Below are 12,006 nucleotides of genomic sequence, written 5' to 3'. Positions count from 1 at the left end.
CATTTTTTTTTTTTTTTTTTTTGTGCATTTTTTAATGAAACTTATTGTTTTTTTTTTTATGTTCTGGTTTAGCCTTCCTAAAAATAACAATTGTTCTGACTGTAGCCCCTAAACCAGACTTTGACACCCTAAATTCATCCATGAATTTATGTTATCATTTATCACATATTCAATAATTGGAGGGGAATATTTTTAGGGAAAAAATCCTGTGCTTATTTTTCCCTACACTAGTAAGATAGTACACACTATCATCAGTTTTCACTAGTTAAAATGTAATGATAACATGTGAGATTCTATTTGCAACATGTCAAAATTGATGTGCAGATGTCTAGGTACAATTAACATGTCGACATGTTGAAATTACATTTTGACATGTAATTTCCACTCGTTAAAACTAAAATTGCAACTAGTAAGCCCGACTGATTAATTTAATAAGTAACAGTACTTGTAATAGTTGATATCTACGATTAAATTTTGACATGTTTCTAGTTTTAGTATTCGTTTCAGGGGTAGTATTAGTATTAGTGCAACATTTAGTATTTGATTTCGTGTTAGCATTAGTACTATTACTATTTTAGTTATGAAAGTGTCTATTCGTACTGTAGCCGTACGGACAACCCCCGTGCTATTCATACGTTTACTGAAATACACGTACTAGCGTCATAGTCACGTGACCTAAACTGGCCAATGAGTGGCGCTATGTAAAGATAGAACGTCGGTATATTGGAACAGTTACCGTACGAATAACCACATCCTTTAGTAATATATCTATTATTTAGTATATATATATATTTTAGTATCAGTGGGCGGGGTTTCTCTTCCCATTGTCATTGATCGGCGTTAACATCTGGTGACGTCACCCGGAAGTATTGTATCACAGGCGGTGGTCAGCTGACATCCGCAGTGTTTGGAAAACGGTCTAAGGTTGGTCTGCTAAACCAGTTATTTCTATGTTTTCACAGTCTAAATAATAAATTGTTTAGTACAGATCAGTGAAAAATGCTGTCATAGTGTCACCGTTGTAAGATAGTCGGAAAAGAAGAAGACATGCTAACGCTATTAGCTCGACAACACCCTTTGCTAATCAACACACCACGGCTGAGGTTCAGTAATGTTTGACTAGTTTGTTTAGCCTCGGGTTTATCTGCTAGGTTCTGTCAGGATTGTATGGGCCCAGTATGTTTAAAGTCACATGTTGTGTTGTTAAAATAAATATTGGTTTTACTTTTACACGAGTGACAATTTTTCTAAGCAGAACAAGTGCTAACATTTATACAACATACTTTGAATCATAACCATATATATATATATATTTATATATATATATATATGACATGTGTTCTGTTATGTGTTTTTGGCGCCGTATAAAAGGTAAGTTTCATATTTGGATAAACAGGATTCTATTGCTTGATTATTATTTTTTTTTGAGACCGAGCATTTAGTCGTTGATGCTTTCATTTTAGTATCAGAGGAAAAGTCTAATTTCTATCCGTATAATGTTTGCTGGCTGTCAGTAGAATCTACATATGAAAGCATTTATGCCCATTCAACATTGTGTTTTATAGATGGCATACCCCAAATCCCAAAACCCCTTTGACGACGACGCAGACGATGAGGACTTTAAGCCAAAAAGACAAGGATTTGACGATGATGAAGATGAGGACAGCACGCTGAGTGAAGCAGAAAGAAGGCAGCAACGCCTCCAACAGGAAGTGATGCGGACGGCCCAGTCTGCTGTGGACAGCAGTTATCGTTCCCTTGGCCTCATATATGAATCAGAGAAGATGGGTGTGGAAACTGCAGAGGTATGTGAATCAAATTAGGTTTATCCTGGCACTTGAGCAGCTCACATGGTCTAAAGGTGGTCTATGAAAGAACAGTTGTTGAATCCTTCTGAAACATCCTCATTAGTCTGTCTGTCCGTTTATCTCGGTCTCTGTCATTGGTTGTCTCTGCAGGAGCTGATGCGACAGGGTGAAGCTATCAAAAGAACTGACAAGATGCTGGATAACATAGATCAGAATATGAATATCAGCCAGAGACACATCACCAGTATCAAAAGTGTTTGGGGCGGCATTGTGAATTACTTCAAAAAGACACCAGAAACAAAACCCCCGCCAGTGGAAGCAAAGAGTTACCAGGGCAACGATAGGTCTGGTTCCGTTTTCTATTGATTTCATTCATACATTTGTTGTCACAGAAACCACATGTCCAAATCTCACAGGAATGTGCGCCTTTTGTTGTTAACAAGGAATAGATGTTTGGGTTGGATTCAAATATAAAAAGCATTCTTCAATCTCCACTAACATATTTTCAACATAATTTACATATTAAACTGTACAGAAAGGTGTCAGAACACTGATCAATGCAATGTTTAGTGTCTTTAGCAGTGTTTCACACTGCAGCTTAAAAGTTCTCAGCTTATTTTTTAAGGGTCCTGATCCCATATTGATATATCAGTCATCAGTTCGATATCGACAAATAAACAAGTATCTGATTATATGGGCCTGCATCTGAAATCTCTAATATAAGCACTCCGATACTTAAGTTTGTCTCTCTGCTAGGGAGTTAAGGATTACATCAAAAGTAGTTCACAAATTTTGTCAAATCTTAACCAAAGATAGACCTTTCGTTATAGAACATTTTGTTAATTTTTGGAGATGATCCAGATCAATATACTCATTTCAAAAATCGGAAAGTCCGTCAGAATCAGATTTTCTTTATTTATCCCAGGGGGAAATTGCTTTTGTTACAACCGTTCTAGAAAATATCACAAATAGAAAAATAAACGTTAAAGACAAAAGAAAGGTTAAACATTAAGTGTATAATTAAGTAAAAGACTGGTAAAAATAAGGATTAGATACACACACATTACAGTAGTAAGATTAATAATACAAATTATATACAAAATTGATGCAGATAATTACAACAATCAATCAAGCTGAGAGGTTACAGTGATGCATTATACAGTTTGATCGCCAATCTCATCATTGGCAATATTTCACAAATTCAAATCTCCATTCATAATTGACTGATCTTTGTGAAATTTAACTCAGTTATGTCAGGTTAGTTCCTTAATGAACACAGTTTCATTCGGATCGCATCTGAATTGTGCATTTTATTGTGATTTTTCCAAAAAAAATTAGTTGTCCATATACATTTGGGGCTACTGTAGTTATTAATGGGGATATACATTTATTTCAACCCTTTAAAGTAGGGATGTTCTGATACAACTTTTTCACTTCAGATATGATATTGATATAGCAGCCTTGCGTATCGGCCGGTACCGATATTGATTCGATACCATATCAGCACGAATCATACATACTTTTATTACTTATTTTGTAGTGTGGAATGTTAGAAAAGGCTTGATCAAGTGATGTTACTCAAACAGAGAACAACAGTCAGCAACAGTAGGTTTTTTTATTTTTTGGAGTGTTAACCACAGTCACCTATGGAGAGAAGTGCCGGAGTGGAAAATTTTATCGGAAAGCTTTTATCGGTGATTTTAGATGCAGTCCTATAAAATCCGATATTCATTTTCTGGCTGATATCGGACCGATATCCGATATCAATATTGGATTGGGACACCTCTACTTTAAAGCATGAAGGATCATGGTACCATGATAAGGATCATTGATCAAGATAATTGCCAATATCATCGTGTTGCCTTGTGTGGTTTTGAAGTCATTTTTGTATTTTTCTGTCACTATGGGCCTGTGCTATGAAGCTGGATTTCCTCTTATGGCACTAACTTCCGGGATTTATTCTGTGTGTTGTACTATGACGCCAGCATTTCTCTGCTGATGGTACCTCATTCATTCACACTGAGAGCCTCAGTCCTGGAAAACAACCGTAAAAAATTCAATTATTGTCCACCTTATGATTTAGGCTGTGTATGAACGCAACAGCATCAGAGCTACAGTCTGCACCAACAAAGAGGCGGATATGTAAATAGAAAAAATGTCTATGCTGTGATAAAGTGAAACTGTCACTGTCCGTTTATCCTCAGATGAATCAATATTGTATAATTTTACTAATTAACAGTTATCAATTCTCCGCCTGCATTCCTTCCTTCCTGCAGCGACAGTGTTGTTTTTAGTCTGAATTATGGATTTAAATTATTCATATTTGTTAAGAATTATTCCTCATGGTGGTGGCTCATAAATTGCTCTGTCACGTCTCCATTCTGGATTATAACGAACTGTTTAGGGATTACAGTGAATCTAATGTGGTAACAGCTTAAATATTTCCGTCAAACTCATCAATAATTGTCATTTGTTAAAATTTGCTGATTTGGCTCTCCCTAGATTACAAAGTGCAATGTCCAGCAGCAAAAGCAATGAAGATAAGTACCAAGCCAGCCATCCTAACCTGAGAAAGTTGGACACTGGAGGTAAGAGTTTGCTCAGATTGAATCAAACTAGAAACTGGCTTCTTGGCAGCACTTTCTGATCTTTTGTTTTCCAGGATTCGGAACTGCAGCATCGTTCGACGGTAGCTCGTCTAGACAGAATGGATACTCTCAGAACAGACACCTTCAGGAAGCTCACCTCACGCTGGACAAAAATCTGGGTAATCAAAGTTAAATTAAGTTGAATAAAACTCTGAAGATGTAAAATAAAACTCTTTAGAAAATTAATCAAAATTACCTGTGAACTTAATTGTTTTTACTGGGTTTTTTTTTTTTTCAGATGACATGTCAGATGGCTTGAGCCGACTGAAGAACCTCGGACTTGGTCTCCAGTCTGAGATTGACGATCAGGACGACTCCATTGACTCACTGATGAATAAAGTCGACAAAATGGATGTAAAGATCAGCAAAACTAACCAGCAGATGAAGAATCTGAAGTGAAACGAATGAAGTAGAAATAAACTCTCAGAAGCTTATTTTCTCTGTTGGCATTCTGTTGTGGTCTGTGCTGAAGGAAAATATCCGTTAAATTCCTCTCAATAGTTCTTAGAGGATCGCCTCTTTTTATGTGTGTATTCTGCAAAAACTACTCTATCCCACTGGCATATGATATGAAATGGGTTTTCGTTTTCTTCTCCACTCTACAGTTTGTTTTTGATGTCTCATTAATTAAAAAAAAAAACTTTGTCTAGATTGTCAAAATAGTTTAATTGGATGCAAGTTTGAGATCAATCGTTATCTAATTGAGTAAAAAAAAATCAAACAGCCTTGTGTGATTTGCATATTTATTTAAAATAAAACAGAACTAGATTTAAACTACGTATGAAAATACATAAAAAACCTGCCTCAAGTCACATTTGCCTTACATGTAAAGTGGTCGAATCAGTGCCTCGATTTGGACCTAGCTTTGCTTATTTTATTTTGTATTTTATGTCCTATTTCCACTGTTTGTTTCTATTCTATGTGTACATTGTTCTGTATTATAAAGACTATGTTCAGTGCAGTGAGACAGGATTGTGTCAGTTATTGGAAAGTGTAAAAAAAAAAAGTGACGTGAACAAATGTAGCTGTGAATACATACTGACCCGTTTCTGAAGAAAAATAAATGCTTAAACATGTCCAGATGTCTTTTCTAGCTTCTAAAGCACCACATGGTGGCGCCATATGATGGAGAATCTACAGAACTTCAAAAGTGATCATTTCATAACCTAAACCAGGGGTGTCAAAAAAAAGTTTTGTTCAGGGGCCAAATACGGACAAGTTTGATCTCAAGTGGGCCGCATAGGTGGGGAATTCAACATCAGTGCTACTTTGCAATTTTATGTGTTAATAAAATTATGTATGTCAAATACATAATAAAGGCACTGACAATATTTAACCAAAAAGTGACAGGCAGTGACAATATTTCTTAAATTTGGGGAAGAATTAGAATTGAGCAGGATTTTGTAAAAACAAGGATTTCTTTCAACCATTTAAAAACAACAATGACGTCTATTGTGTTGTACAAGTGCAAATAACGGAGTTTCCTCTCCTTAAAAAATTGCAAAGTTTTACTTGCAAATAAATCTATTGAAATGTTGCATATTTTTGAAAAGTTTAAATATTTTAATACTGCAAAAATTCACAAGCTTGAGTTACCATGGAAGTTTGGCGGCTATTTTATTAATAATAATGCAACAGATTTTATATATATATATATAGCATTTTATCAGTGACACTCAAAGCACTTTACAGAATGAAGGCATTATTTTTTTGCGCCACACTTAGTGGTGGTAGGCTACTATTGTAGCCACAGCTGCCCTGGGGCAGGCTGATGGAGGCGAGGCTTCTATGGTGGGCCATCGGCCCCTCCGAACAACACCAACACTCACTCACACACTACATTCATACTAGGCAAGGACACAATGACACTATGGTACCTGGAATTCTCAGTGGTCTGGCATCCAAATACTAACCAGGCCCAGACCTGCTTAGCATCAGAGATCTAATGAGATCAGGCAATGACAGGCTGGTACGGCCACATTACACACCTTTGCAACCCTACTGAGATATCCACAATTTACAGTTTCTTCAGCCATTTTTACTTCCCCCTGTGGGCTGGATTTGGCCCCCGGGCCTTGAGTTTGACAACATAGGTCACCTATGTTATTAAACAGCTGAAAACACTAATAAGTCCAATTACAATATCTCCTGTGTGCAATATATTTGTTGCCTAATCAGAACAACCTTCACTGCACTATCACTAATAACTCTAACCTGTAATGTGATGGAGTCTGATCCTTCTTTGTCAGAGGTGTCAAATTCATAGTTCAAGGGCCACATATGACCCAATTTGAAATCTAGTGGGCCTGACAATTTAAAAAAAAATGTTTCTGTGAAGGAAAAACGCATACATTCAAACAAAATCCTAAATTATAAGCAATTGGTCAAAATTCCTTGACTTTGCAACAAAATTTCTGGAAATTTGCAACAGAATTTGCCAGAATTCTGTGGTATAATTTGAAGGAATTTTATCAGATTTTGAAAATAATTGTGGTTTAATATTACTGTAAATACTGTCGTACGGCAACCTCCATCATATTTTATCTAGAACAACTTAAAACAAAATTTTCCTGTGGGCCGATCTAGATGCTCTGGCAAAGCAAACTTTTCCCGTGGGCCTTGGGTTTTACATACTGTATGTATGTGATTTGAACCCTTTAAACTAAACATTAGCAACTGTCAAACCCAAAAGTAGCAAAACAAAATGACACAGAAATACAAAAAATGACACAATTATTCAAACATACAAAATTACCACAAAAAAAGAACAAAAACAACACAAATACAGAAATGTATTCCAAAAAAAAAAAACGTAAGACAACAACAAATGTATATTAAAAAAAATTACAAAAAAATATACCAAACAAAACAACAAAAATGACTTCAAAAATCACACAAAACGAGATAAAAATATATTTTTAAAAAAGATGACAAAAACCTTTTTGCCTGTATCATATTCAAATTGCAATCTTTCTATACTGACATGAATGTTAATAATGTGGCCCTCAGATCAGATATGATCATTTTTGTGGCCCCCACTGTGGTAAAAGTTGCCCATCTCTGTCCTTTGTTGTTATGTGTGTGTTTATGACAGCCTGCTGTGTTGTGTACCATCTGTGTGGCTGTGTGTTGCTCAGGTCCGTCTGTTAAAGTCCAGTTATTATCATTCCTCTGAGCTGGACCAGCTGCTCACACTGAACCTACAGGCAGTCATTAGGAAGGCTTCATGCTAATTGTAGCAAATGCTTCCAGAAACACTAAAGTCTGTAGCACTGGGATGATTCAGAGTATAGGACAAGCCCATGAGGGGGTCCTATAGCTGCTGGTTTAGGTTACATAACAATAATGTGGAGATGGACAGGAGGCTTGATGTCATGAACTGCTGTATCATTTAAAACAGGGGCCACATACATTACAGTGGGGGCCACAAAAAACCCCACATGAACATCACTCATGTCAGCATTTAGAATAATGACCAATCTGAGCATGAATACAATTCAAACCCTAATACATGAATGAACAAAGGCTTTGTCTGTTTGTCACTTTGTGTTCTTTGGTTTTTCTTCTGTTTGTCTGAAGACATTTTGTGTATTTTTGTTGTTGTTTTGTGTATTTTTGTTCACATTTTGTGCATTTTTTGTCCTGTTGTGTATTTCTGTCATAATTTTGTGGGTTTTTATTGTAGTTTTGTGCATTTTTTTTTCATTTAGTGCATTTTAGTTTTCTTTTTGTGTATTTTTGTTGTCCTTTTGTGTAGTTTTTGTGTTTATTTCTTGTCATTTTGTGCATTTATTTTGTCCATTTGTGTTCTCATTTTGATTGTGTTTTCTGTCCTTAAATGTATTTTTGTCATCATTTTGTGTAGTTTTTCTAATGTTTTTGTGTTTTGTGTGTATTTCTTGTCATTATGAGCGTTCAATTTCTCCATTTGTGTATTTTTGTTTGTCATTTTATGTATTTCTTGTCATTTCGTGTATTTTGGTTTTTCTTTTCTATATCGGTCTCATTTTGTATGTACGTTTTTTTTTTTATGAATTAATTTATTTTTGAGTAATTTTGCGTGTTTTTCTTGCTGCTTGTGTGTCTTTTGTTGTACGTTTCTCTGTAATTTTATGTTTTTGGAGTCATCCGAGGTCTGCACATGGGCAATGAGCCACCAGTTGCTCGTGTCTGATTTAAAATGTAAAAGTATTACAAATCACACTTCATTTCAATGGTGGATATTGCAAGTGGGACAAAACCAGGATGAAACCCATAGCGATGCTAAAAGTGGTAGCTCAGCTTGTGCTGGTAATAGGAAGTCACATCTGGATCTTTATCCTTGCCAACACATGGAGGCCAGTAGGGCTTTGAACAGCTGTCTTGTCAAAAGCAAACAGTGGCCTTTCCTGTGACACAAGCACATAAAGCTGGTATGCTCCCTCTTTTCAGACGGTGTAATCCCAGAACTCACTATTGTCGGAGACCATCAGAGATGAGCCTTCCTGCCTTTTACAGAGACAGACCAGCCATGGGTGGGGAATGGATGCCCTGTCAGGATGACAGTGCTGTACTGCTGTGTGTTGTAGTGAGAGACAATAAAGAGTTGTGCTGACCGAGAGGATAGTTTAGAACCGGGGGAGAGAAGTGAGGAAGAAGAGCTGAGGAAGGGAAAGTTCAAGTAGAAGAAAGAGAGAAAGCAGAGAAATGAGCTTCGTTTTCTCACTTTTTTTAATGTCATTATCTAATCTTTATCTACCAAAGATCCCATTGACAAAAGTCAACACACAAAACACACCTGTAATTTTCTCACCAAATTTTAAGCCTCTAGCTATCGTGGTTTGTAGTGTTTATTGAAATAATTTTTGCATAAAAATATGAAAACCATAACGTTTGAAAGTTAAGCAAAAAACAAGAATGTTAATTATGTTTTAGTCTGTAAAAGAAGCATATATCCTAGCTATATTAAACTTGTGGCTTAGGGCCCCTGGTGCTGGCTAAACACAGGGCCTGATGCGCCTCAAGATGCTGTCTATAGCAAGAAACGGCCTGTCCCTAATTAGCATTTAACACAACTAGAAAATAAAAGGCATGTATCAGTTGTTAAGATACTTAATAAACTTATTTTGGTAAATATGTTAATATACCTTATGAGATTCTCATTTGTTGTGCTCATTTCTTGGGTTAATATAAGAAACTAGGGAAAATTATGATTTTTTTTTTTTAAAGTCTGTAGCTAAAACGTAGTCTCAAAGACACTTGTGTAATGCTGAATAATCTCATATACATATTCAGCCTCATGGTGGATGAATTTCTTCTTCTCCTGTCCCAATCTCTGTGAGCTGACGGAGGTTTATTTCATTTTTAATATAATTCCATTTGAACACAAACATGGGAAATTAAACCTAACTCATGGGTATCAGAAAACGGAGAACTCTTACCGTCTGAAAGAGGAAAACAGGAACAGAATTTTACATGACTAGAAGAAACTAGAAGCTCCAATTAGTCCAGGCCCCAGGTGAAGGCAATCAGCCAATCAGCCAGTCCCACACAGAACCTCAGTGAATGAAAGTGAATGAAAGGGGTGGAGATGTAACACAAGTCTTCTGTGTATTTATATTGTCTTTTCTGCATTTTAATACAATTTTAAGTAAAGTAATTCGTAACATTCCTACACCCAACCGTTGCTGAGTAAATAATAATTTTTTTTGTTTTAAAATGATTAACGGACATTGTGAAACTACAGGAAAAAAATGAAATAACCAGACAACAAACAAATGCATCACATCATCAGATTAAGCGTAATGCATCATGGTAAAACAGCTTTGAATGCTGGTTATTTTCTCAGTTTTTGAGTTCATAAATGTATCTATACTTAGAGCCTGATCATTTTTTATTTTGAATTTAAATTATTGGTGTTATTTTATTTTATACAGATGCATTTGTCGAAAATAAATTAAGTTGTACTGGATTTGGTCTCTTTCTTTTTAATTTTATACATGCAAGGGAACCGTGGTAAGATTTATTACCAAAAATAAACGTGGGGGTGAAAGTAACTATAGTAACTTTTACTTTGACTACTATTTAATTGAGCTACCTTTAACTTGTACTTGAGTATTTTATGTATGACATACATCTACTTGTACTTGAGAATACATTTCAATCAAGTAACAGTACTTTTACTTGAGTAGGATTATCTATTATGGGCACCCAGTTGTTTGTCCTGGAGGACTACGATCCTTCTAGGTTCAACTGTTCTCTTCTCCGTGCACAGGTCATACATCACCTCTGATGTTGTCGGCCTCACTCTTTAGTCTGTCCACACACATCATCACAAACTGCAGAAGAATGTGACTCAAACCTATGATTATTACACATTTTTGTCCTTTTTCTTGCCGTCATCTTGTTCACACCTCGGACAGAAATGTATAGAATGCATCTATTATGTGTAAGTGGTTACATGTTTGCATTACGTCTGTATGTTCCAGCCAGTAACGGTCTGCATGGTGGAACAAAGGCACCTACTGTACTTATCAGGGCTCTGTCAAGTCAAAAATGAAAATTGAGCGCTGTGATGTACATCATTTTGTAGGTAAACAGTATTTAAATGAAAAATAAGCACACAACAGAAAGCCATAGAGATGGTGGTTTGGTTGTATACATTTATTGGACAGTATTAGCGAGCAAGCTGTGATGCTATAACATATTCATTGCTTGTTTTCATAATAAATAAATAAACATGGACATGATGGCTCAAACATAGCTGGGAGGACTCCATCAGCTCATATTTATCAGCTAAGATTGTTGTGGGTGAACTATGAGGAAGCCTTTCCTGTCCGTGGTGAAAAGAGGAGTTACAGTGTTGGGGGAGTTATTTTTATATTACGATATCCACCGTATTCTTAGGCCCACGATGTATTGTGGGAGTGAACCCACTTTACTCTTTGTTTGCTGCTGCTCTGTGATTAAAATATGTGGAGGATAAGCAGAAGGACGATGTTAGGAAGTGATAGAAGACAAAATATGTAAGTATTCTGGACGATAACACGACAGACATATACAAGAATCATGTCATTCCATACTTTAAGTCTGGCATTGCTGTCAAACCTTTTCAGCCAGTGACCCCTAAAATAAAGGTTCCAGAGACAAGGGACCCCCACTGAATCTGAAGGTGGTTGAACACAGACATGAACATTGTAGAACAGTCATATAGAGACAGGGCCATCCATAAGGGGGAATAAAGGGGAGAGATTTTTGGGGTCCATCCATAAAGTCAGTAAAATTATGGTCCATTGTTCTATGAATCTGTGATAACCATTTATTTATTTATCTTGAATAATATCCACTGTTATAGAGGAAGTTTATTATTATCTGTGCCATAGAATATAGTCATCTTAAAGATGTAAATCCTTTGTTTTAATCAGAAATAAAATGGGTTAAAAGTGACCAAAAATGGTGGAAAAGGTGGTGAATTGGGATTTAAAAACCACAGAAATTGGTTAAATGTTGCAAATTAGAGTGGCCAAAAACGGACAGAAAAAGTGGTAAAAAGGGGTCAAAGTGTCAATATT

At 36.0% G+C, this 12,006-nt stretch overlaps 1 protein-coding gene across 1 annotated transcript; it reads left to right on the top strand.

Annotated features, from left to right (window-relative positions):
- Window positions 1–710: 710 nt before the first annotated feature.
- snap29 (synaptosome associated protein 29) lies at window positions 711–5,532 on the top strand. The gene is made up of 6 exons (XM_028457345.1): window positions 711–924; window positions 1,566–1,805; window positions 1,959–2,152; window positions 4,311–4,396; window positions 4,471–4,575; window positions 4,695–5,532. The coding sequence occupies exons 2-6, from the start codon at window positions 1,566–1,568 to the stop codon at window positions 4,853–4,855; spliced, it is 786 nt and encodes a 261-aa protein (XP_028313146.1). The 5' UTR covers window positions 711–924; the 3' UTR covers window positions 4,856–5,532.
- Window positions 5,533–12,006: the final 6,474 nt, after the last annotated feature.

This window comes from Gouania willdenowi, chromosome 9 (assembly GCF_900634775.1).
Source record: "Gouania willdenowi chromosome 9, fGouWil2.1, whole genome shotgun sequence".
NCBI classification, from domain to species: domain Eukaryota; kingdom Metazoa; phylum Chordata; class Actinopteri; order Blenniiformes; family Gobiesocidae; genus Gouania; species Gouania willdenowi.
The sequence above is the reverse complement of the archived record's forward strand: the minus strand, read 5'-3'. Positions and strand labels throughout refer to the sequence as shown.